The sequence below is a fragment of the Fomitopsis serialis genome (genome assembly GCF_022376445.1).
Source record: "Fomitopsis serialis strain Sig1Antser10 chromosome Unknown B0H18scaffold_28, whole genome shotgun sequence".
Taxonomy (NCBI): domain Eukaryota; kingdom Fungi; phylum Basidiomycota; class Agaricomycetes; order Polyporales; family Fomitopsidaceae; genus Fomitopsis; species Fomitopsis serialis.
In genome coordinates, this window is record NW_025954988.1 from 215,936 (window position 1) to 239,843 (window position 23,908).

The 23,908-nt window shown below is 55.7% G+C and overlaps 8 protein-coding genes across 8 annotated transcripts; 6 read left to right on the forward strand and 2 right to left on the reverse strand.

The window, feature by feature from the left end:
* Positions 1-21: 21 nt before the first annotated feature.
* Positions 22-4,319, forward strand: B0H18DRAFT_1084803 (uncharacterized protein; the record flags this gene model as incomplete). The annotated part of the gene is made up of 7 exons (XM_048031834.1): positions 22-152; positions 823-1,709; positions 1,740-1,930; positions 2,007-2,454; positions 2,508-3,499; positions 3,556-3,714; positions 3,765-4,319. 7 exons carry the CDS (start codon positions 22-24, stop codon positions 4,317-4,319), a joined length of 3,363 nt encoding a protein of 1,120 aa, XP_047894128.1.
* Positions 4,320-6,767: 2,448 nt separating this feature from the next.
* B0H18DRAFT_907557 (uncharacterized protein) lies at positions 6,768-11,020 on the forward strand (the record flags this gene model as incomplete). The annotated part of the gene is made up of 13 exons (XM_048041518.1): positions 6,768-6,812; positions 6,873-6,970; positions 7,029-7,262; positions 7,323-7,586; positions 7,645-7,750; positions 7,804-8,071; positions 8,134-8,350; positions 8,414-8,705; positions 8,770-9,128; positions 9,197-9,805; positions 9,867-10,037; positions 10,109-10,559; positions 10,613-11,020. Coding segments are annotated over exons 1-13 (3,492 nt in total), but the record flags the coding sequence as incomplete, so codon positions are not given.
* A 1,095-nt stretch (positions 11,021-12,115) lies between these two features.
* Positions 12,116-13,390, forward strand: B0H18DRAFT_1003937 (uncharacterized protein). The gene is made up of 6 exons (XM_048028452.1): positions 12,116-12,305; positions 12,382-12,465; positions 12,522-12,653; positions 12,705-12,812; positions 12,880-13,058; positions 13,117-13,390. Exons 1-6 carry the CDS (start codon positions 12,213-12,215, stop codon positions 13,316-13,318), a joined length of 798 nt encoding a protein of 265 aa, XP_047894130.1. The 5' UTR covers positions 12,116-12,212; the 3' UTR covers positions 13,319-13,390.
* Positions 13,391-14,336: 946 nt separating this feature from the next.
* On the forward strand, positions 14,337-15,567 carry B0H18DRAFT_1003941 (uncharacterized protein). Its single transcript, XM_048028453.1, has 3 exons — positions 14,337-14,910; positions 14,967-15,423; positions 15,490-15,567. Exons 1-2 carry the CDS (start codon positions 14,436-14,438, stop codon positions 15,398-15,400), a joined length of 909 nt encoding a protein of 302 aa, XP_047894131.1. The 5' UTR covers positions 14,337-14,435; the 3' UTR covers positions 15,401-15,423; positions 15,490-15,567.
* On the reverse strand, positions 15,568-19,658 carry B0H18DRAFT_1003944 (component of IIS longevity pathway SMK-1-domain-containing protein). The gene is made up of 13 exons (XM_048028454.1): positions 19,019-19,658; positions 18,842-18,964; positions 18,602-18,789; positions 18,450-18,546; positions 18,323-18,400; positions 17,871-18,269; positions 17,384-17,847; positions 17,197-17,335; positions 16,975-17,148; positions 16,754-16,923; positions 16,531-16,691; positions 16,169-16,477; positions 15,568-16,094 (listed from the first exon to the last, which is right to left on the reverse strand). The coding sequence occupies exons 1-13, from the start codon at positions 19,557-19,559 to the stop codon at positions 15,680-15,682; spliced, it is 3,258 nt and encodes a 1,085-aa protein (XP_047894132.1). The 5' UTR covers positions 19,560-19,658; the 3' UTR covers positions 15,568-15,679.
* Positions 19,659-19,947: 289 nt separating this feature from the next.
* B0H18DRAFT_1161674 (PUA-like domain-containing protein) lies at positions 19,948-21,460 on the forward strand (the record flags this gene model as incomplete). The annotated part of the gene is made up of 6 exons (XM_048035813.1): positions 19,948-20,016; positions 20,072-20,173; positions 20,226-20,279; positions 20,395-20,432; positions 20,493-20,683; positions 20,758-21,460. The coding sequence occupies 6 exons, from the start codon at positions 19,948-19,950 to the stop codon at positions 21,114-21,116; spliced, it is 813 nt and encodes a 270-aa protein (XP_047894133.1). The 3' UTR covers positions 21,117-21,460.
* Positions 21,288-22,663, reverse strand: B0H18DRAFT_1118565 (guanine-1-methyltransferase-domain-containing protein; the record flags this gene model as incomplete). Its single annotated transcript, XM_048033806.1, has 3 exons — positions 21,288-21,650; positions 21,723-22,253; positions 22,313-22,663. 3 exons carry the CDS (start codon positions 22,661-22,663, stop codon positions 21,288-21,290), a joined length of 1,245 nt encoding a protein of 414 aa, XP_047894134.1.
* A 263-nt stretch (positions 22,664-22,926) lies between these two features.
* On the forward strand, positions 22,927-23,820 carry B0H18DRAFT_875714 (Phospholipase/carboxylesterase; the record flags this gene model as incomplete). The annotated part of the gene is made up of 4 exons (XM_048040443.1): positions 22,927-23,004; positions 23,058-23,152; positions 23,212-23,259; positions 23,313-23,820. The coding sequence occupies 4 exons, from the start codon at positions 22,927-22,929 to the stop codon at positions 23,818-23,820; spliced, it is 729 nt and encodes a 242-aa protein (XP_047894135.1).
* Between the last annotated feature and the right edge of the window lie 88 nt (positions 23,821-23,908).

The window sequence follows — 23,908 nt, forward strand, 5'->3', positions numbered from 1 at the left end:
TGCTATGTATTGTTCCTCTCAATGTGCACGGTCCACAATAACGACGAGGTCGTCTACGCGCATATAGCCGGGCCTGTGTTTGCCAAACAGGACGTCGTGGAGGGCAGAGGGTACAAAAGCGGACTACGAGGGGATGCAAACACCGGACATTGGTGAGCTCTGACTTTGCTCGCTGCGGACAATGGCGACGACGATGGGCCCCCAGTGGCCGGCCATTGTGCTGACTGACGCCCGCAGAGGGGCCGGCCACGTGGTCTGTGGTCCCTGTGGCCGTGCCGCCAGATAAGGTTAGGATTGGTACTTTTGAGTGCCATATAAGGTAAAGGGGTCCGTGCGTGGGAATGCGTGTCGCATTGGCAGGGAGCATTTACACTCCGGGCGCATCCCGGCCGTCCGCCTTCTGACCCACCCCCTCGATCACCTCCTCCTCGTCGCCAGCCACAGCGAGCAGACCCTCGTCCTCGCCGTCGCCGACGTCTTCCTCGACTCTGCCACGCTTCCTACGTGCACTGCTCGCGCTCCTCTGCTCCTCTGCTCCCAACAACCCGCACCGCGCTCGCTGCGCTCCTGCTTTCCTCTCACGCGTCGCGCCGCTCGTCTCCGGCACGTCGCTCACCACCTAACCTACCGCGCCCAACTGCTCTAGTCGCCATCCGTCTGTATTTATACCGACAACCCCACGCGTTTTGCCTGCTCCACCGTCCTCGTCGCCGCCCTGGCTGTTGATGTTCTGAACCCGCCTTTCTCTCGCACCGCCTTGTTACCGCCTCCTATATCGTCAAAGCACCTAAAGAGTACCATACTGTCGTCGCGTTTGCCCAGCCTGGCTTCATCGCATACCGCCCGCCCGCCGCTCTTCTCCACCGTGGCTTCTCATCCCTCCGGCGAGGAGTTCATCAACCGCTCTCTTCTAGACAGCGTCGACGCGCAGGCAGACGCAGAACCCATCTCGTCGTCCGATTCGGAAGCTACGGGTACATCCGGGAACGCGTTCGGCTCGCTGCCCAGCTCATCCTCCATGTCCATAGGTTCCCCCTCCGTTCCATACCATATCTCCATGCAATCACAGCAACCCCCTCGTCCCGACTCGCCCAGCAGTAACATGACCATCCCCAATAACCTCAAATCCGCATCTCATCCCCTCGACCCCTACTCCTCTGCTGCACAAAGTAACAATATCAGCCACTCGATGTATAACAGCATGAACAATCTCCACATTCCTCCCGACTACAACCCTCTAACTTCCGCGGAGCCCGATGCTCTTAATCTCCAGGCCAAGCTGAACGGGTTCGGCCCAGGCCCGTTTAACAGCAGGTCATCCGTGTCGTTCAATCCCTTCCCTCCTCGCAACCGTCCCAGCAACGTTCCCTTCCGCGACACGTCAGCGGCATTCAACACTGTTGCGTACCAGCAGTCCGGGGACATGTTTGCGCAAAGCCAGCAAGCTCAGGCCTCCGCGTTCGGATTCGACACGATGTCCCTTTCCGGTCGTGCACACGACTTCGCCACCGTGGGTGCTCAGAGCCCGTCGAGTTTGGGCGCTAACGGCACCACCCACAACAAGATGTCTTTCTCGATGGATGGGTTCCGCCCGGGTCTGGAAAGTCTGCTGCAGTCGCAGCAGATGAACCAACAGACGTCTCTGTCTGGGTCGCTTCCTCTCCAGCAGCAGGGCTCACAGCAGCCGTTCCAGGGACCATACGGGAACGGTCTTTCCCATCTCTCACATGGACCGCCAGGCGCTCTCCCGTCGCATACGCAGTTCGGGCCTACACTCCCCACCAGTACCGCTGGCACTGGAGCGGCTGCTGGGCAAGGGGGTGCGCTCACGGGAGGTCCGGGGATGAATCATGTGAACGGGGCTGCCCAGAACCATCAGCAGGAAGAGATCTCCACCATCTTCGTTGTTGGCTTCCCAGAGGATATGCAGGTGAGTATCCAGTTTCGGGCATCACCTGCTTTGTTGTCACAGTTGGATCGCATCGACTCATTTGGTTCTACTGCAGGAACGTGAATTCCAGAACATGTTTACGTTCTCGGCTGGATTCGAGGCGGCGACACTCAAAATACCCAACAAAGAGTTCACCGCGTACGGAACGGGAACGAACGGTCCTTCGGGTCCCAATGCGCGCATGCAGTACCCAGGTTCCAATGACCCGTACAACTTGGTGACCATGAACCAGGGTGGTGTCGTCGTCGACGGTGGTCGAGATGGTCAGACGACCTCGTGGCCTGCTGCCGCAGACGATAGCCATTTCATCCCGTCTAATCTGCCAGTGCAACCGCCCCGCAAGCAGATCATTGGCTTCGCGAAGTTCCGCAGTCGCCAGGAAGCACTGGAAGCACGTGACATTCTTCAGGGACGCCGTGTTGACATCGAGCGTGGCGCTGTGCTCAAGGCGGAAATGGCGAAGAAGAATTTGCACACGAAGCGAGGACCGGGCGTGCCGCCGGGTATGCCGATGAACAACAACTTCATGAACAACGCCGCCCCTCCTGTGCCTGAGAATCTGCGGGCTATTCTGGTCTGAATGGCCCTCCTGGTCTCGGTGCGAACACTGCCGTTGGTAACACCGAAGCGCTGGCTCAGCGCGATCGAGAGCTCGGCGCCCTCGGTGCCATGGGCATCACTGGTCTTGGGCAACGCCGAGAGCGCTTGGGCGATAGGCGTGTCGAGGACGAGCGCGAGCGGCGCCGTTCAGACATGGGTCCAGTGGGATCTCTCGGTGCCATGGGCACTCGCGGCGCTCGCGAACGTGCAGAGGAAGATGAACGAGAACGCGAACGGAAGCGCAAGGAACACCTTCGTCTGCGCGACAACTCTGACGCGTTCGAGGCGTTCCATTCTGTGCCCCAGCAGATGGCGCGCCAGAGCGTGAACTCGCTGCTCTCCGCTGAAAACGGTATGATGCCGAATGGTTCTGGCTCGTCACTGCCGTCACCGCCGGCTATGTCAAGTGTCCCGTCTCAAGGCGACGGTATCAACGGTCTGAACAACGGGCCTTGGACCAGTCTCCGGGACGTCGGAGCTAGCGCTGCTTTGAGGAAGATGTCTGCGCCTGTCTTCTCGACGACGACCCTGCCTGCTCGTCCTTCGTCGCCGCCGCAATACTCCCCGCCAGCGATGTTTGACTACCCGGCGGTGCAGAATGGTAACGCGGGACCCGGCAATCACGGCGCCCCATTCTCGCCGCAGTCGAACTCGTCCTCGCTACCCGGCCATCCTTCCCTTCCTACTCGTCCAAGGCCATCATCGCCTGGTACCGAACAACCCTTGCAACAGCCAGGTGGCGCCATTGCAGGTGAGGCTGTCCCGTCTTCGCAGCCTCTCTCCAGTGCGTCGAGCGTCAGCAGCTCGCAGAACGGTCACGACGAAGAATTGTCGCATTCAGTGGCAGCCTTGGCTGTCAACACCGACTCGGGAATGACGTCGCCTCAGCTCCCCTCGCCTGCTTCTGGTGCAAGCTCAGGACGAAACCCTGGTGACCAGAATCCTCCGGTAAGTTAATCTGTTACTAGCTTGAACGGATTATATATCTGACCATCACGTGATAGATCAATACGCTTTACGTCGGGAACTTGCCCACCTCGACTGCAGGCGGTCTGCCACTCAATCATCTGGAGGACCGTCTCAGGGAGTTGTTCTCGAAGAGGCCTGGTTACCGCAAGCTTTGCTTCAGACAGAAGAGCAATGGGCCGATGTGCTTCGTTGAGGTGTGTCCCGTTTTCACGGGGAGATCGACGCGTTTACTCATCAATCGCAGTTTGAGGATGTCCACTATGCCACCAGGGCTCTTCAGGATCTTTATGGCAACACTCTCAGTGGCTTAGTGAAGGGCGGCGGGATCCGTCTTTCGTACAGCAAGAACCCATTGGGCGTGCGTACGCCAACGAGTGCTGGTGGCACGAATGGCTCAAGCATGCAGCAACAACAATCCTTTGCTGCGTCATTCAGCGAGGCTTTCGCTGCGCACAGACAGGCCGAGAGTGAAGGTGCCCGTCCACGTCGTGATACGTCCACGATGACCTCGCCGACGGCCTCTTATCATTATACGACATCTCCGCCTCCTCCGCGCTTCGTGTCCCCGCCACCTTCGGGGCCATTCTCGGCGCTGACGAGCCCCAACGGGACGTTCCCGAGAGCCAATTCTCAGGGGTTCGGCATGGCTCCGGGGAGCACGAACATGTTTTCACCTTTCGGCATTTCACCCACGCATTCCACGATACCCGACCAATCCAATGCTGACGGCAACCCTGATTCCCTCTCGCACAACATCACTCCCACTACCCCCAACCTAGAGCCCAGTCGCGCAGGCTGATTACTAGCTCAGTGTGCATGTATACAGTACTCATATGAACCTCACACCCCTCACATCTCCTGTGCATATTTAGCCTCTGTTACAGCGCCGCTGACATTCGGTTCGGACTTCTTTCCACTTGCAATATCCTCGCAGCACGTTCTAGTTACGTCTCCTATTCGACCTTCGGCTCGGAACGAATTACGACTCGCCTCTTAATGTCTCTCTTTGTTTGTTCTCGCGCACTGTCAGACTGTTCCGGTACATTAGCATTGCCTCCGTCGCTCTTGCATTATTTGCATACATGCTGTTTGGCTAGTCTCACCGGGGTTCATCGTGTTGATTCCCTTTTCGTACATCATATGTATACTACTAAGTATTCTCCCAACTGTCTTATGCCTCTCGGACGAACATGAATGATAACTTCCATGATCACTGCGAGTCTGGCTTGAATAATGCAGCGATTTCATGCCTCTCGCAAGCTACACCACGGGGCGACCGTTGTATCGATTTGATATCTGGGCCGGTCGTTATTTGAGACGTCCGGTAACAACAGTGGCGTGGACTCGTTCAGGTACTGCATCGATATGGTCAGCCGGCGTCAGATCGCTGCCGCGCGCCAGCTCTGCTTGCGGTCGTTTGGATAAGGCATCGATATCCCTTGCTCAACATTCAATCGGTCCCGCTCTCACACTGCGCCAATACCGCAAGAACATGGACGCGTCCTGTGCTACTCAACGCGGGCTGCGTCTCTGTGCAGTCCGTCACATGCCGATGGCTCCACCACTGTTCGAGGCAGGTTGTCGCTGTCCGTGGTCTGCTCGTCAGTCGGACACTGCCCTGCGAAGAAGACGTGCGTGTCAATGCCTTCGCTCCTAGCACAGATTTGATCTTCACCTTTTTTGATTAGCTTAACTATGCTCGTCAACCACAACGATGATTACGAAGATTCACAACCCGGAGACTCCTCGTTATTAATGCGGCCGCGCAGCCCACGCCCGATCCGCCAGGTCGCAGTTCGTGCGCGAGCCGAAAACCGAACCGCGAGGTAAGTCTGTACGTCTGAGGTGCATCGGGATTGACGGAAGATACAATACATAGATTGTTTGGGGCGGGTGGAATACTCAACTCGCAGGAGACCGACTCGCAGGTAATTGGCGCCCTTTCGCATGCGCAAATGCAAGAACACAATGGTGTGTCCCTTCCACCACGACCGTCTTTGACATATGCTGATTTGTGCCTTTTGTCCAGTCCCCTCTACCCTGGAACAACCAATAACTCATTGCGGCCGCGACTCTTTGCTTCCGCGCGGCGAGCATTGCTGTGCGTGTTGCGAGGAGCTTCGCGTCCTGCGTAGGCAACTCGAGCGTATCCGCGAGATCGTGAATGAGGGCCCTCCGGCAAACACTCGAGAGGACGATGCCTACTCCGATAACTCGGACATGTTCCTTTTGGATCCTGAGCAGCAATCACAGTCTGTACTCTCTCCGGAGGAGGCCAAGCAGCGCGGAATCGACACTTCACGGTATGACATTGCCTTATATTTGTATACAATTCACACTGAGTTCTAACTGTTCATAACCCTAGCAATCGCGGCATGAAACGGAAGCGCAAGAATGAGACTACGGACATCTACACCGGCTACAACGGCCTAGGCGTTAGGAGGTGGTAGAAGCGACGAGTAGCCAGTGTCTTTGATGTATACATAAGGCTTAGATGTTGCCCTTCCGGCATTGACTGCATATTGGAACAACACAGACTCTGTGGGCCAGTTGGCCTTGGCCCTGAGCAGCGTTGTGGCGCAGACGCGGGATGCGCGGACCTGGTGTGCCTGAGGCTCATTCTCGATTGCATTTGCATCTCTCTTCTTTCCTCTCCTCTGTGCTCTCTTCTGACGTCTTGTAAGAACCAAATGGCTGAATTTCAACGTTCACAAGGTATGTTCTCCATCTCACCCCTTGCTGTCCACTGACATGGAGATGACAGACTTCGAGATCGACGGGCCTAGCGGACGATGCACAATTTGCCCCGGCGTAAATAAATGGATGCGGCTCACCCACCTTCGAGCCCACGAAGTTCAGAAAAGCCACAAGGATGCCGTCTCACGCCTACCGCGTATCCAGACCGCCCCGCAAAGCTCTCAGTCCACAACAGAAGCTGCGCTGCCGGATCTTGCCCAGGGTCCGAGGTCGCACCTAGTAGGCTTGTCGGACAGCATCGAGATGAACGACTGGGAATTCGATGCGCCAGCTGATTGGAGTGCCGACAAGGCATATCATGATGAGCCGCAAGTTCCTAGTCATCTCTCGCGCGACATGCAAGATGCGCTCGCAGGCCATGTTGCTTTTTCTGCCGGAGAGGAGTTCACGGGACGAGAGGATGCGGTTGCTTCATTGAACGATGCACTCAGGGGTTCTGACCTCTTCGAGTGCTTCATGCCGCATAGTGACGAGGTACCACTGCCGGAGAACGACTTTGACACGTTCGATGAAAGCGAGATGCTTGCTGCTATACGTGAGTCTCACCTTTGACAATCTGCAAGAGTCTCGCAATGAAATGGCTTTCAATCAACAGCTTCAAATGCCCCGACGACTGCTCAAGAGATTTCCGATTCAGTCTTTGGGTCAGGTGCGAGGGTGGCGGAGGATTTCTTTCCATATCCGAGCAAAGGGGTGAGTTACGAGATTTTATCCAACCATATGAACTGATTGACGGATGTCTGGTGGTCAGATGATGAAGACAGATATATTGTTTAGTTCCCCCCGGCTACGATTCTCCCGCGAGCAACAGGAAGCGATCCTTGCTTGGGGAAGGGGTCTCGGTGCGAAAGACGTTCCCAGTCTGTATGCGGTCGAGAAGTTCCAGAAAGCTGCTCTGGATACTGTTGGCGATCCTACGGTGAAAGTGCGAGCGGAGTCAGGTAACCTTTTGTATATGAACTCATTGTTGAATGCAATGTCCCGGGTAAGACGGCAACCGGCAGTTCACGTTCTGCCGCAAACTGACGCTACCTCCGATACTCAGGATTACGCGCATCCAGAGACCCGCCAGCAAATTCGTGCATATCCTGAATACCCTACCGGACCGGTTAGCGAGGTGTGGCAGTCATCAAAATGGCTCGTCGATGCACCCGACGACGTGCTCACGCCAATGGCTCGGATCGAGGGCAAGGACTACTATGTTAAGGAATTAGCATATTGTTGCGATAAGACGTGGTTCGTGCCAATGCGTTTCTTCAAGCGCGACACGGAAATGTGGGCAGTCGGACATCGCACATCACAGTCATCAGTACGTCTAACATTGTATGCCGATTCCCTGTTATGAAGCGAATCTTTTCGGGTACTAGGATGGCCTTCATGTCGCTACCGAGCGTTCAGTTGAGCGGTGTGCAAACTTCTTGAACAATTGGCCAGAGATTGAGGCGCACACAGCAGGTCGAAAGGTCTTCGCTGGTGAGGCTTGAAGGCTCTGTGTGTGTGACCTGACAACCTGAGGATTCCAACAGATGACTCCATCGAGTGGGCGGCCTGCATGCCCAATCCAGACCGCGCAATCGCAGACGGCCTGGAGTGGGAGTGTCCCCCTGTCATCGTCTTCATTGATGATGTGTCCGGAAACAGCACGAAGCAGTGGAACGTCCATTACTCAGCGTACATGTCAAACGCCGCAATGCCTCGTTCATCGCTCGAAAAAGAACGCAACATACGGTTTGTAGCGACTTCGCCACATGCTTCACCAATGGAGATAATGCAGGCGATTTGCAATGATCTGAAGTAAGCGCGTCCACTTGCATATAGCAACTTCATTCAAGTTGCTCAATGAGCCTTGACAGAAGTGCGGGTGGCTCGACACCGGTCAGGGCATGGGACTCAATACGGAAACGGCATATCCTTCTCCGTCCCTGGCTTCTCTTCCTGCCCGGTGACAATCCGATGCAGGCAGAGCTATGCAGTCACATCGGGCTGAATGCGAACTTATTTTGTCGGTGTTGTATGGCAGGTGGCACCAAGGCCTTCAAAGAGTCGAATGACGGCTTCTGCTCGCTCATGGAGGTAATGGGTTTTGTATTTAGCATCGCCGAACTAGGATTGACATTCTTAATCAACCCATAATAGCCTGGACAGCCTCGCAACCCCGTCGAGACTCGCAATGCAGTTCTGGAACAGCTCTCGAACGCAACACATGCTGCCGCGAGCAAGCCTTTGCAAGATGCAATGACGAAGACAGGTGTTAAGGACAGCTTGGCGATGCCTGTCATCACGCGTCTCCTGACAATTGGTAAAGCCCTGCGACGCTCAACTCCGAGTCGACGGCCTGTTAGTATTGTTGATACCGAAAAATACCTGCGCGAAGAGCTTCTCAAATTGAAGCAGAGCTCCATCGTCAATCCGCTCCTTGACATGCCAGGTGAGGCTACACTTCTGTCATCCCTGTACTGCTCTATTTTTGAACTGGTTGTGTGACGTCTTAGGGCTTGATGTGCATAAAGATACACCTGTCGAACCCCTTCACACGGTCATTCTAGGCATCATCAAGTACTTCTGGGGTCAGACGACATGGACGATCGAGAAGCAAGGTCAATGGGCCATTTTCCAGGCACGCCTTAACTCGTTGGACCAATCGGGTCTCGATATTCCCAATATCATGGCGGATTACATCTGTCGCTACCGCGGGAGCCTCATTGGGAAGCATTTCAAGACAATTAGCCAGGTCATCGCCTTCGCGGCTGTTGGCCTTGTGGGTCAGAAGCTACAGGACGCATGGCATGCTATTGGCCGCCTCGTCGTTCTCATCTGGGAGACTGAAATACATGATTTGAAGTCTTACACGGTGCAGTCTGATTTCTTTTTTGTCGTCTCACTGGCAACATGAATTGGAGCTGACAACAACTTCTTCAGGACGAGCTTCGGTCTGTCATTCAAGATGTTCAAGACTCTGCCGCCGCGCTCAGCCCCAGCTTGTTGACGCTCAAGAGCAAATTTCACATCCTCTTACACCTACCAGAACATATCCTTCGGTTTGGTCCTGCACTGCTGTTCTCGACTGAGCGCTACGAATCGTTCAATCGCATTTTTAGGCTCTGCTCAATACACAGCAACAGGCAAGCCCCTAGTCGGGACATTGCAGTCGCATTTGCGAATCAAGATCGCTGCCGCCATGTCATGACAGGCGGGTTCTGGCACGACTCGAAGCAAAAGAAGTGGGTATCGGCATCACCAGCTGTTATAGACCACTTGAAGGAGTCTCCACATGACGCACGGCTTCTCGGTGTGGCTGTAGTCAGAACTCCACAGCCTGGAACGATGACATTTCCACCGTTGTCTCGTTCAGAACCCAACAGTGCAAGGGACCTTACCTGGAGCCAGACGAAGGCAATGCAATTGGCCCCGGGGAACGAGATGCGCATTGGGCTATGGCGTGCAGCTCAAACATTGGTAACGAAGACGGGAGATACAGCTAGGGAGGGATCAGAGGTGCTGATACACGATCGACTTGGTGACTCGGACGTAAGATGCTCACTCTTGTACTCTCGGTGATCACTTTTGAGCGCTGAAAATTGCCAAACAGGCATCAGGTTCTCTGCTATTTGGTTCAGTCATACAGCTGCTCGCGCCGATCTCACCCGAAGCTCGACCAGCCGTTGTTGTACGCCTCTCGACCCTTCAATCCCATGTACACAATCTGCTCAAACTTCCTGTCCTCGAACGGACTGGCCCAGTCAAGTATTTTGATGCGCAGGTTCGTCCGCATGACCACTGGTTCAAGGACGACAGACGGGACTGATCATATACACGGCCCGATCAAATCAGGACATCGTATGTGTGGTGAATATTCAACACGACTGTGCTACGCAGGGCTGTATCGCAGATGCGAGGGAAGCCTTGCGCCAGGAACGTGAGGAGACCAGTCGGACACGAGCTATCATCCGTCACCGAGACACCACTACTTTCATTATCAATATGCACTCAATTCACAACCGACAGTACCTCAAAAAAGCGATTCCATCGTCGCTTCAGCAACGTTCACCGCTTTTCGAGGACCGTGATCGCCTCCACATGGACGCTGCAACATCGCTCCGTGACCAAAAGCTTCAAAAGAAGATTGCAAAGGACACGGCAATTCGGAAGCGCGCCGAAGAGGCGTTGCGAGTTGCAAATGAGCGAGGGGGCCTCAGTACGGTCCTGCTGGAGGAAGAAGGCCGCGAGCTGCCTGATGAGGTATCAATACCTCTTGACACGAACACGGCGGAGCACGACTTGAGTAATCCACAAAAATTTGTTTCCGTGATACAGCTTTTAATGACAACCTAACAGATGAGCTCACAGAAGGGAGCGACACTCATTCACGGGGTAACGGGCTACCACACATTGTGCCTGCCTTGCCGTTGTCCGAACCTATCCCCTTCGACGACCTGTTGTTGCCGCGCGGCCCAAGACAACGCCGCACACACGAGCAACCAACAATGTCCAGCATGGCAGAAGGGTCTCGACTGCATGCCATCGAATTCCAATCCTTCACCACGCAGTTGGACGAGCCATTCATGGTTCGCCAAGGCCGAGGTGATGACACAGAGCTGCAGTCTGAGCCAGGCCCAAGCCATGTGAGAGGGCGGGGGCGGGGGCAAGCACGAGCACGAGGGCAAGCGCGAGGGCGAGGGCGAGGGCGAGTGCAAGCGCGAGGGCGAGGGCGAGGGCGAGGGCGAGCGCAAGCGCAAGGACGAGGGCAAGTGCAAGAACCAGAGGGTCACCAAGCGCTTCGTGGCGAGCAGATGACCTATGAGGCCACACTTGCTGCGAGCACGGTCGCGAACCCTGTTCAAGGCATAACAGACAAGGGTTAGTAGACAAACAATAGCCAATCTCTCGACGTACTGATCTCCTGTCACCTCTGTGGTGCACTGTAGGCGGAGCAAGCATGCAGCACCTTGATATTGCGCATCCACCAAAACGTCGGTGGGAAGAGCTGGAAGAGGCAGAAATAATGGGTCAGGATACAGGATAACAATGTAAACCATCGGACGGACCTTTCTCCATGTTTCTGAGATGTCTTGGGAAATGACATTCGAGTGCTTGTACCTACTTTGAGAATCAGGTACTCAGCAGTGCTCGAACGCGCCGGGTGTCTGCACGCGAACGCGACCGACGCGTCGGCAACACGTGCTGCGATACTTTGGTTCCTGGATGACCCACACTTGTCGTGCTGGCAGGTTTCCTGCAGAGCAGCAACCACTCAATCCCCTGTCACTGGGGAGTCTCCGCCGTCATTGGACTCACCGTCCCCTTGAAAGCTCAGACCCATCATACAGGCTGCCTCATCATGGATGCGATGTTTCAGCAATATCGTCTCAGCCGCCCCAACTCGCGCTCCCCTTCCCAAAATCCCGTGGGCACGACACCTGTGCCAGGTGCTCAGACAAACGTTAACGGTGGGATGCCGGCGGGCTCACACACTGAAGGCTCTATCAGTAAGTCGAATGATCATATAGATAAATCCTACTCAACAGTTGAGATCAGCACCTAATGCCCCGAACGCAACGGCCCAAGCCGGGGGCATCACAACCTGGATGCCAGACGCCATGCGTGATGACGAAGATGAAGGCTTAGGCGGCCTACCTCCGTGTGAGTGTCGCTGTGTTCGCCATTGTTACCCTCGAGGATGATTAACAACTCGAGATAGCTACGATACCTGCCCGTCGTCAGGCCTTGGATGACCTCGCTCCGCCGCCATCTGCTCAGCGCACCGGGATCCCAGGACATATTCTGCGCGCACAAGCTCGCGAGAAATGTCAAGTGAACGGTTTGACACCGGAGCAGACGGATGCGGTCCTTGAATACTGTGCTGTTGAGTTGTCAGCCCAGCCTTCAACATGAACAATCACTCACCGTGAACCCATTGTAGCTGACAATCCAGGAGATGCTCGTTGACCTCAAGATCCATCAGTTCCATAACGAGAACGACATCCTGAAGCGCTTCTTCCGGATCTATTCAGACCATCCCGACTTCGCGGTGAGCACCTACCTTTTACGGGCATGCCTTGCTTCTCATCACCTCATGGCTTCGATATTCCACGTTCAATGTGAAGCTCCGCCTCCGCCACCGCATCGCGGGTCTCCTCCTGGCAGCTAACACGCCTGCTTATCTCAACGGCTTTCTTACCTACATCTTGGTCAGTGATTAATATTCCCCAGGTTTTCGGGACAAGTAGTGACATACATCTCTCAGGAACATGTCAACAAACATCTTGAAGAGCTTGGACTGCCCACGTTTTGCAAGGACGACCCGGCATATTGGCAAATCGTGAAAACGATTGCGGCGCACGAGATTGCGCAGCTAAGATCTGCTTTCAGGGGAAGGGTACGTGTCAATGTGTATCAGTGTCCATTGTCCTCACTGATCGCCGTGTAGCTCGACCTCTCGATCAAGAACAATACCGACATCTATGGGCTCGCAGCTCAGGTCATGATGTACGACATGAAGGCGAAGAAGGAACACTGGGGCCGACTGGCATTCTTGGTATGTCGCTCCGTGTACTTATACAATGAGAAATTTTCTCACCGCTGTCTATTATTAATAATGTCAGCGTCACTGCGCGGTCACATGGGAGACGTTACCTACGAGCAAGATCAACGAGCAGGGCAAGAAGGTCAAGGTCAAGAGGCCCTCCTTCTGGGCATATGTGGATTCCGAGCTCAAGAACATCCGCATTGCGAGTGCTGCTAACAACGCCGATGAAGAAACCCGCAAGGAGAATCAAGCGAGGTACGTGCTCATATGCCACATCTCGATCAAAGCGTCGTCTGATTGAATTCATGCTCAGTTTCTTCAAGGCGATTCTCAATGCTGATCTCAAGACCTACACTACATCGAGCGGAGAATATGCCCGAGTATATCGCCCTGGCGATTTGCTCACGCGCAACCAGCGCTTGGGGGAGGACATCGCAGCGGCCTTTGATGTTGATGACACTGGTGCTCCCCCGAAGGCGATGGAGGAGGTCGCTGAACCCGGGGAAGACGAGTAAAGTCCTCTTGTTTGAATCCGTGACCACTGTATGTTCGTATAGTACAGTGAATGAAAGCCGTCTCTGCTCGCATCTGTCTATCGTGCGATGTAATCTGGTTTCGATTATATGGGCGGGTGAAAACGTGACGAGAAAGTAGGAACGCGGTCTGTTTTTGGTATTGGGCGCCTGTCATACGGTCTCCAGTCTATGTACAAGCCATATCGCCACGATATCAAGAGGGGACAGCACACATATCGACGGGGAAATAGCATATCCAGGAGTGACGATGGCATATCGGAGTCAGTCCAATAGGCATATCAGAGCCATGTGTCAGCCACACACGGGCGAGGTCGCGATACGAGATCAATCCGATACATGGTTCGGCCCGTGGTGTAGATGCGACGAGTGGCAGGCCGTCGGGGCTCTGGTGCTTCAAGCACCCACCGACTGCCGGAGCTGCAGGTATGATTCAGACTCTGGTGCACCCTCGATTGGGAGTATGCAGCGTCGACACAGTCCGGTCAGCGTTAGTGCAGTGTTATTATGTTACATGTATACGGTCGGCGGGGCGCTAGACTCGTTGACCGTGACTCTCAGCACTGCTCGCCGTATACGCGAACGGTGACTGGGTTTAGATGGAGTCCCAGCGACGCGTTGGTCTATTCCTCGCGTCCATCCGATGAGCTCAGCTAACACATTCTTGTAGCTCTCTACGCCTCCAGTCGATATCCGAACCATAATCGAGAACCTGACACGCGCCCAAGTCGACGAGAGGAATGTCAGAGTTTATCCACAAGGCATCCTCCCACCGAACCTCTGCACTCGCATTCCGCTCGAGATCTTTGAGACCATCATTGACTACTTGGATGGACTGACGTTGCCCAGCGCGGCGTTGGTCTGCACAGCATGGTACCCTCGAGCCATGCATATTCTCTACCACACCGTCGAGCTTCGCACCCGCGGAGGCTTTGACATGCTGTTGAAACAGTCTCGCACATCTCGGCGTGTCAAGCAGTGGCTCGCAACCACCCGCGAACTAGTCGCCTCGAACCCACCGGTCACATCAGACCTATCTCCAAAGGAGAGGAAGAACGATCGCTTCCTCCACGCACTACCCCTTGCCCTTGGACGTGCAATGTCCGGCGTGCATGTCCTAATGATGAAAGGGCTGCATGGCTCCATGCCCTATGCTTTCATCCTTGCGCTCGCGCAATTCGAATCACTCCAGACACTACATTTATCTTCTTGCAGGCTAAGCAACATCGCACATCTGCGGCGGATCGTCGCCTCCTTCCCTAAACTCGAGGAGCTCGCATTGTACGGCGAGGTACTCACAACACAGAGTTCTGGAATCCATGTGGGAGCCAGTGCGCTGTTCCAGCCCGAATCTGACATACGTCTTCGACGTCTTACGATTGACGCAAGGGGCGACGCGAGGAAGTTCAAACCCATCATCGACTGGGTCGTGCACGCGAGGATCTGTACTTCCCTCGTTGAACTGTCAATCGGGTGGATAGGCGAACCGACACGGAGCATCGAGGCAGTTGATAGGCTTCTCAGGGTAGCCAGTCCCTCCCTGACGCGGTACAGTGAGGTCGCCAACCTTTCCAGTGAGTGGCCATCCCACTGATTCGAACTTTCCCGCTGAAACGAGTACTTGCTGTAGACTGGCATGGCAATCTCATACCAAACACGGTTTTGCGGTCCTTAGACTGCACGCTAACCAACATTAATCCACTGGGTCAGTCATCCGACAACTGGCCCAAGATGGTGGACAAGCTGCGCAGCATCCTCTCGACAGTTCGAAGCCGCCAGCTCGAACACATTGGACTGAGCTCCGGGGTAATGCTCTACGACAGCGCGTACGGTGAGCTGGGCGTTGTTGTCGAGAAGCTGGACCTGCGACACCTGCATGAGGTCATGAGCAGGCCGTACTTCGATGCGCTGAGGGAGATCAAGATGAAGACGTTGCTATATGATTCGCACAAACGGAGCGCGGCGGACGTGGACGACATCGGGCGAAAGATCGAGGTCGTGTTTCGTACCCTGCTTCGGCCATGGTCGGACCGCGGCATAGTCGACGTAGTCTGGACGCAATGAGACACAATCTCAACGATAAAGATGTGAGCGACCTATTCCGCAATGATATGCCAGTGCAGAGGCATGTATCTTACTTCCTGTGTTGTCAGTGTTGAATTCAATGATGAACCTGAACCTGAACTCACCTACATTCCGCCACGGGCTCGCTCATCTATATGTATCCATCAGCGCTTTTGAACAACAACAGAATGCATTCCTGAGACTCTACACAGTCATACCAACATAAGCTTAAGAACAGCAGTACAACGGAGACATAAGCATGCGGTGACATATCCCTAGCTAACCATTGTCCCCCTCCTTCGCACCAGGATCTGGAGGTGCAGGCTCCGTTGAGGACGGCGATGCCGCCACAGCCGCCCCCACTGCACCGAACTTTAGCTTAATCTTCTTGGGGCCCTCCTCAGCTGCTTTCGTCGGGCCAACTTTACTGGGGATTGGTGGCGGGTCCGAGTTCTCCTTCTCGGGGCTCTGCGATATACTTGGGCGTTTCGACCTGGTCGCTAAACGCTCAAGCAACTCGTCGTCGTCGTCATCTCGTCGCCGTTTCGCACCCAGCTCCGGTGGCTTGCTACCGACAGGCGAGGGTGACGCAGGTCGCGAGTGGTTGAAGATTTGCTCCAAGAGGTCGTCCTGCTCGTCGCCCGATTGTGACACCAAGGGTTTAGGCGGGATTAGTTTATGGGACATCCGCGGGCTAGCGGGGGTTCGTCGGCGGTGGAGAGGTAGCTGCTGGTCGCTTCGGGAAGTTTACGTGGTATGGATGGTGACGCCAACGCAGGCGGCTGTTCCGTCTGCGCAACGCGGATGTCGAAATCCTCGGTACCATTAAGGTCGTCGTTGTCACCGTACGCAGCAAGTGCGCTCAGCGGCTGGGACGAAGGGGTGGCTGTGTGCGGAGGCTGCTGCCTCCGCATGATGCCCGCGCGTTTGCGCTTCAGTGTGTTACTACGCTGGGTGGGCGGAGGTGAAGAAATGATGGGCAAAACATCTTCGTCGTCGTCGGCGTTGAAATAGTCTTCTTCCTCGGCCTCTGGGAAGCGACCCTGTCCCCAGCGCCGCGCACCGTTGGGTATTGGACTGCGGTATAGTTAGCAATTTCGGTCAAGCAGTATGAAAATCCCTGCACATACGGCTCGGGCTTCTTTTCCTCCTCGGGTGGAGGTGCATTGTTCATCTCCCAACGCCGGATGAAGTTCTGGAACCGGGGGCCGAGCAGGGGATTCTCGGCCAACGCCCGTATCTTCACCTCGTACACTGTCATACAGTTATGGATTGCCTCCTTCATGTTCTCCTGTGTGCGCACATCGAGGGTAAATCTCGGTTCAAGGCTGTCGTCGGGCGATCGTCACAAACCTTCCGCATGTGCTCGAACAATTCCTGACATGATGCACTAAGAAGCGTATCTCTTCGCGATTCCTCAGCAGTGAGAGTAAGGATAGACTGGAATACATCGTGCTTGAAGAGATGGTTGAAAATGTTCTGGTTGTTGAGCTTGACGCATGCCCGGAAAAATCGGAAGGCGGCTAGATAATCATCAACGCGGGGTCCGGGATCTATCCGTTGCGGAAGCATACCTAATCTGAGATGTTTATCTCTGGCGGTCAAAAGAGAGGCTACGCGTGTCGCGATGTTGGACGAGAGAATGAAGAAATGGATGCGGAAGGTGTGTTGTAGCGTAAACACAGATAGCAGGTCACACAGGTACAAGAATAGGTTAGTCCGTTCCCTCGACATCGTGAGACGCGGTTCTACAGAGATGTCAACACACGATGGGTTCGAACGAACGTGCAACCTGCCTGTTAGTGTCTTGAACTCGGGGATATCGCCGAAAGGCCTGAACAGGGTCTCGATGCAGAACTTGTAGAAGTTATCAAGGAAGCGCTCAACGCCAGGTTCATCCTTGTTACGCTGCAGGTATTTTAAACCAGCCATCGGCTATACTGCATGAGAAACCAAGCGCACCAGAGAACAGCCCTCACTCACGTGTACATCCGGTGGCTCTTGCTGCGTCTCCAACAGCGTCCTGAGAGACTCGCCGAGCTGACTCTGCACCGCCAAATCTCGGCTCTTGACGAGCACCCTGCACATGAGGAACAGCATCGTCTCCCTATCCGGCACCTTCTTGCCCATCGACTTCTCCCTCTCCGCCGCCACAACCTGCTTCAGCACATGCCCTCGCACGCCGTTCAAGTCGTGGTCAAGCAACCCCGTGAGAATTTCGCCAGCAGCGGCGATCATCTGGCGGCCCTGCTCGTCCGACTCGGTTTGAGACAGCGCCCACTGCACACCGAAAAGTATCCCCCTGTCGACCAGCGCACGGAAGAGAGCCATCCGCGCGGGAAGTTGGACATTCTTTCCTATCACACAGAGCTGTTGGATCAGGAAGATGATCTCGCGAGCCCGAACTTCCTCTTCCTCTGTGCAAGGTCGTGGGCGACACACACCGTCTGCGGTCGTTCCATTCGGATACGGAACGCCGCTAGGGACCGCTCCTGAGCATCGACGTCCATCTTGTCCTTGTTGTTCACCAGATCCTGCGGATGCACCTTGCGCAGCGGTTCAAGGCCCAACAACTCGATCATGTTGTCGTCCAGAAAGGTACATACGACCTCGAGCAGGAACGCAGGGTCGTTTTGGACATGGTTAATGATATCGATCTGGTTGAAGATAATGCAGGAATTCAGGACATTGAATGTCGAGTCATCAATGGCGCGGGCGAGTACGACGTCCTTGAGGAACTGGAGCCTGTATGTGTGATGGATCTTCTTCTGAATCGCCTCGTCGCGGAGGGCCACTGGCTGGTGGAAGCGCGACGTCTGGTGCAGGAATTCGCGATAATTGGCTTTGTGAGTGGGGAACTCGGGGTCGTCTAGAGTATGGGCTAGTCAGTGTGCGCGTAAGGGGCGGAGCGGCGTGACGGACATTCCAGCATCCCGACGACACCGAAGAAGATGTCATCCTCCAGGATGTGTTCATAGAGGCTGTGGTCGTTGAGCATAACTGCAAATGCTGAGTCGGGGTTTGTAGCAGAGAACGATGTGATACTCACGGATGGTCTGCATACACGAACATAGAGCATGTAGATTCTCTAGACTCTCGAGATCCTCGGCCTGGTTCATGACATTGATCATTGCCTTTATATAGTCCTACACGCGCTTGCCGTGAGACACAAGGCCGCAGCACAGTCGGCCCTACACTCACCTCAGCTTGAATGTACTCACATATGCGCTCCTTGATGGCGTTTGTGCGCGCAAGAGACTTGATGGCACGTTCGATCTCAGCAATGATTCCTAACTGAGGCGGTGGTAGGTGACCGGAGCGAATGATACTCGCGGTGGATACTAATGGCTCAGGACCCAAGATCGGTGAAGAAGAGAGTCCCGTGTCCTCTGCAGCAGTCACAGTCAATGTATGCGGTGATAGTGATGCAGAGACACGCACCACGGTTGCTCATATGTCGCTGCACCTCCTGAATGAAATGCCACACCTCCGCACAACCCTCTGGATCCTGGAAGCTGAGCGCGTAATCCACCCCATCTGGTTCGGTCCATACGATGAGAGTGTCTGCACAGCGCTCTTAGCACGCATTCATTAAACCAACACATGCTTATCACTCACCCTGCTGCCTCTGATAAACGTCGTTCGTCCGAATGGTCGTCGAGAGGATGACATGGTTGAAGTCGGACTCTGCGCGAGCGATCAGCAGCGCCTCGTTGTCCTGGAAGTCGCCGAAGCAGAAAGCGGTGCCCTGGTCGACCCAGCGCGAGCCGATGAGTTCGTATACCTTGACACGCTTCAGCTCGTGACTATCTTCCTCCGTCCACTGGCCAGACTCGTCGCTGCCCAAGACCGCACCCTGCTCCGGCTCCGGCTCCGCTCCCTCGATGTGCTCTACCTCGCTCATGGCCACGACCCCCTCTCCCGGCTGCAGTGCCCCCGGGCCGATTGGGGGTTCCGGGGCGGCCCCCACTTTCTCCACGCCATTGACGCGCCCGTCGGTTTCCAGAGATGGCGCAGAGAGCCCAGCGACGCCATCGCCGAGGGCCTCGCCCGGGTTGGCGGCGGGTGATGGCGCAGGCTGTTCGACTTGGTCGGGCGTGGCGTCAAGGGTCTGGGTCTGGGTTTCTGTGGCGGATCCGGCAGCATGGACGCTGCTCATGACAGTGAGGAGGGCCACAGCGCGTGGGAGGGGTGTGTGCGATAACAGGTGAAAATGATGTAGGCGGGGTGGTCGAGGTTGGCGACCAAGGCGTGTTTTCCGATGTTTGCAGCACTCCGCGTTTGTCACGCGCGTTTGGTCCGCCCTCGCGTGTTGCGGTGGCCGTCCTTGCCTCTCCTGCCTCTCACTCCCAGCCACCGCCGTGCAGCCTGCTCGCGTGCGGAGGCCGCGTAACGCCTATTGCTCGCCGTGTTTGCCTTGCCCCGCGTTGTCGACGTCACGGGCTCCGGCAACCAATAGAGGTCGCGTGTCCGAGTGATCGCTTGTCGCCCGATCTTGTTTGGTCATTCTATTGTCGTTTCACAACGTGGACTCTATATCCAAGTCGATGTCGCCGGGACACTGGCTCATGAAAGCCGAGCCTGACTCGCGCGTCGTGAAGGGCAAGGACGTCAAGGTCCGTGGCGGGTATGGCCTCCGTCATCGGGGCAAAGTTGACTCCGGAGGCGCAGTTCAGCGTGGACGATTTTGAGAACGTGAAGACGACGCCTTGGGAGGGCGTCAGGAATGCCGAGGCGCGGAACTTGATGAAGGAGATGAAGGAAGGGGATCAAGTGAGTCCACCCGATTGAAGGCGTAAGCGATGTGCGATAAACCGCGGGGTAGGTACTGTTCTATCATTCCAATTGTAAGGTTCCAGGCATCGCGGCCTTCGCGGAGGTATGCTGTACAGCTTACGAATAGAAGGCGTTGTCTGAGTCTAAGGTTGTAGGTTTCCAAGGAAGCCTATCCCGATTGTGAGTGTGCTTTCGACCGATAGAGTTACTGAGCTAAGACACGCGAACTTCCACCCACAGACACCGCTTGGGACCCGTGCGTCTCGTAATGTCCACCGTGCAGTGTCTTACAAATGCCGATCCTCCCAATGTACAGATCACATCCGTATTACGATCAGAAAACCGACAAGGAGAAGCCTAAATGGTATATGGTCGATGTGACCTTCGTCTCCCGTGCAGCGCACTTCATCCCACTTGCACTCCTGCGGAAGATATCCCTCGTATCCGAGGATGATGTCCCAGAGGAGGTAGCTTACATCGGGGAGGAAGGTGTGAAGTCCATCAAACGTATGTGCGGCTTGTCCCTCCCACTCCCTTTGGTTTGCCTTCCCTTCGAATGCTCACCTCAGACGTTTCCACAGAGATGGCGCTAGTAACCCGCGGCCGGCTCAGTGTGCAGAGAGTGGACGAGAAAACGTGGGACGTGATACAACAAATGGCAGACAAGGGTGGCTGGGACGCAGACACAGTCACACGGAGCAAAGCGAAAGCTAGACCTGCACCTGCGGGGAAGAATCGAAAGACCAAGAGTACTGCTAGGAGGAGTCGGCAAGCTCGTGAGGATGAAGACGAAGGGGATGGCGCAGAAGATGCTCCAGACGAACAGCAAATAGAGAAACCAACCACTAAGAGCCAGGGTCGGAAGAGGAAGGCAGAGGAAGACCATGACGAAGCGGCTGCAAAGTCCAATCCGCGGCGGTCGACTCGGGCCCGAAAGTGATCTGCGGACCTGCATGCCCATGTATTCTGACTGATTTCTCTGGTCCTCTGCTCGCTGTCTCACATTCTTGCGTATATGTGTACAACATTGTCTGTCTAGGTTAACTACTCCCTTTTGCGCTGCTCTCTGGTATGAGAACGGACTTGTACACATGAAGCTGGGTCTCGGGTTCTACACTACCTCCTTGGTCCGTTCCTCACCTCCAGGGTTTGCTTCTGCCTTGCCCGCCTGTTCTGCTCCTTCTATCTCTGTCGCACCCGCGACCATCTCGTCCTCATCACCCTCCTCATTACCCGCTTCGCTCACTCTGCTTGCCTTTCCCCCTCTCCTCCGTCCCTCAGTAGCAAACTTCCTCTTGGGAATGACTGCTTCGAGCGCCTCCTCCCAGTTCCGTGTCTCCACCCACTTCAGGAGGATCTCAAACGTCTGATTGACGGTGAGGACCTTGCGTGTCTTCAGCGACGCAAGGTACGTTCCTATCGGGAGCCGAGCCGAGCGGATCCCTGACGACTCCGCCTTGTCGAAGCAGATATTCTAGTGACAAGAGTCATGGAAATAATGATCAGAACGTCTGGGTCGATGATGATGTGGAGAGGGGCCATGCACCTTGTAGCGATTATGGTCACATAGGCCACCAATGATGTAAGTCTCCCCTTCTTTGAGCTCCGCAAGCTCGTCTTGCGAGTCTGCGGTGAGATATACGACGGATTCCTTGGGGGCTGATGAAGGTGGTCCCTCTCTGCCACTGCGAGCACATCCAGCCTGTTGCTCTGAGTCACCGTCCGCTGCGCCGTTTCCTGCGAGAATGCCTTTGCCTTTAGTAGCTCCCTCCTCGCTGTCTGCTTGTAAAGGCTGCGCTACTTCTGTCTGTGTCCCTTCGCCTTCCCCAGAAGTCAAGGACTGTTCGTCGGCTGAGCTCTCGCCGTTCGCCGCCCCGGGTTGTTCCCATAAGCGTTGGTATCCCTCCGTCCACCACTCAGCATTTACCCACCGCTTATATGCGGCGTTGTTCGTCTCCTCCATGCGCGTATACGTACGCCCATCCAACGACGTGAACAGTAACCGCTCGAAAGGCTGCTCCGCCTTTCTGTTCGCACTATATGTGTAGGCGAGCTGCGACGTGAGCGACTTCACCTCCTGCGCGCGCAATGTCCCTTACACAAGCTGTACACAACCTCTAGCAGGCGAGCACTCACGTTGTCGGTCATCTTGTCGTCGAAGCCAAGGTCGACGACGACCCTCGCCTTGAACGGCCTCTTCGGGCCAGCCCCCATCCTGCGCTTCTTCCTCGCCCGGGCGTCCTCGTCCTCGTCCAGCTCTCCCGCCGCCCGCTTTTCCGCGAGGATGCGCTTCTTTTCCTTCCGCCTCTCTTTCTCCGCGGCGCGCCGCTCCTTCTTCTGCTCGGCGAGGTGCGCGGCTTTCGCGAGACGCTTCTGTGCGTTTTTCGAGAGCGGCTGCGCGGGCTCGCTCGCAGGCTGCTCTGTGGTAGCAGGCGAGTCTGCAGCAGACTCTGCGGATGGTGCGGGCTGCTCTGTCTCGGGCTGCATGCTTAGGGAGGGTGGGGATAGAAAGGTCGATTATCCCGCGACGACAGGGCGATCGAGAGTCCCCGCGATCGGAGATGATCGGCTTGCCGCGAGGAATCTGGCAATTGATTGCAGACATGCGCTCGCGCCCTCGACGACCCGCCTGCCTGCTTCTCCTTCCTCTCCTCGTCGTGTTTGTGTTTGGCCTCTTTCGTAACTGGACGGCGCTCTCGTCGACTACCCCACAGGACCAGCGGAAACCTTCGACGCCAATCGACGACAACATGGCAGCGCTGCCGCCGCTCAGGTTCCTCACCGTCAACCCGCGCACGAAGCACACCGCGACCGTCATCTTCATCCACGTCGGTACCCCGTACCCACCCAGATGTCCTGGGGTTGACGTGAGGACTTACAGGGACTTGGTGATACGGGACATGGATGGAAACCGGTGGCAGACATGCTCAGCCGCGACGCAGGCCTAGGCCACATCAAATGGGTGCTCCCACACGCGTACGTTGTCCTTCCGGGTCGTGTACCACACCATGAACGCAAACTCAAGGATCCGATAGACCGTCGATTCCCGTGACGGCCAACATGGGCATGCAGATGCCATCCTGGTGAGCCTGCCCTCTCCTTCGTCTGCCGCCGTCCCAACCCCCTCTTCACTTAGGTTTGACATCTTCGACTTCGATGCCCGCGCAGCCGAGGATGAGCCGGGCATGCTCAAGTCTGTCACCTCCATCAACAGGCTCATCCAGGCCGAGGTCGACGAGGGCATCCCCTCCCACCGCATCCTTATCGGCGGCTTCTCGCAGGGCGGTGCGTTGAGCCTCCTCGCCGCCCTGACGGCGGAGCGCAAGTTCGCCGGCGTCGCGGTGCTCAGTGGGTGGCTCCCGCTGAGCAAGAAGATCAAGGCCATGTCCACACCGAACAACCTCCAGACGCCAATGTTCTGGGGTCACGGGGAGGATGATCCGCTCATCGAGTTCCAGTCCATGGGCCTCAGCTCGGTCCAGTTCCTCAAGAATGAATTGGGTATCAAGACTGCGGACCCGCAGGCTCCGGAGAAGGGCGGGCTGACGTTCTTCTCGTACGAAGACGTGCCCCACTCGACAAGCACCGAGGAGCTGAGGGATCTGCAAGAGTGGCTGAAGAGAGCGATGAAGCCTGAGGCCTGAGGATGCATAATAAATGTATGAACGGACGGACATGCGATATGGCGTACGAAATGCTGCGAAGGTATCTTATACACGAGTGTACATTTAC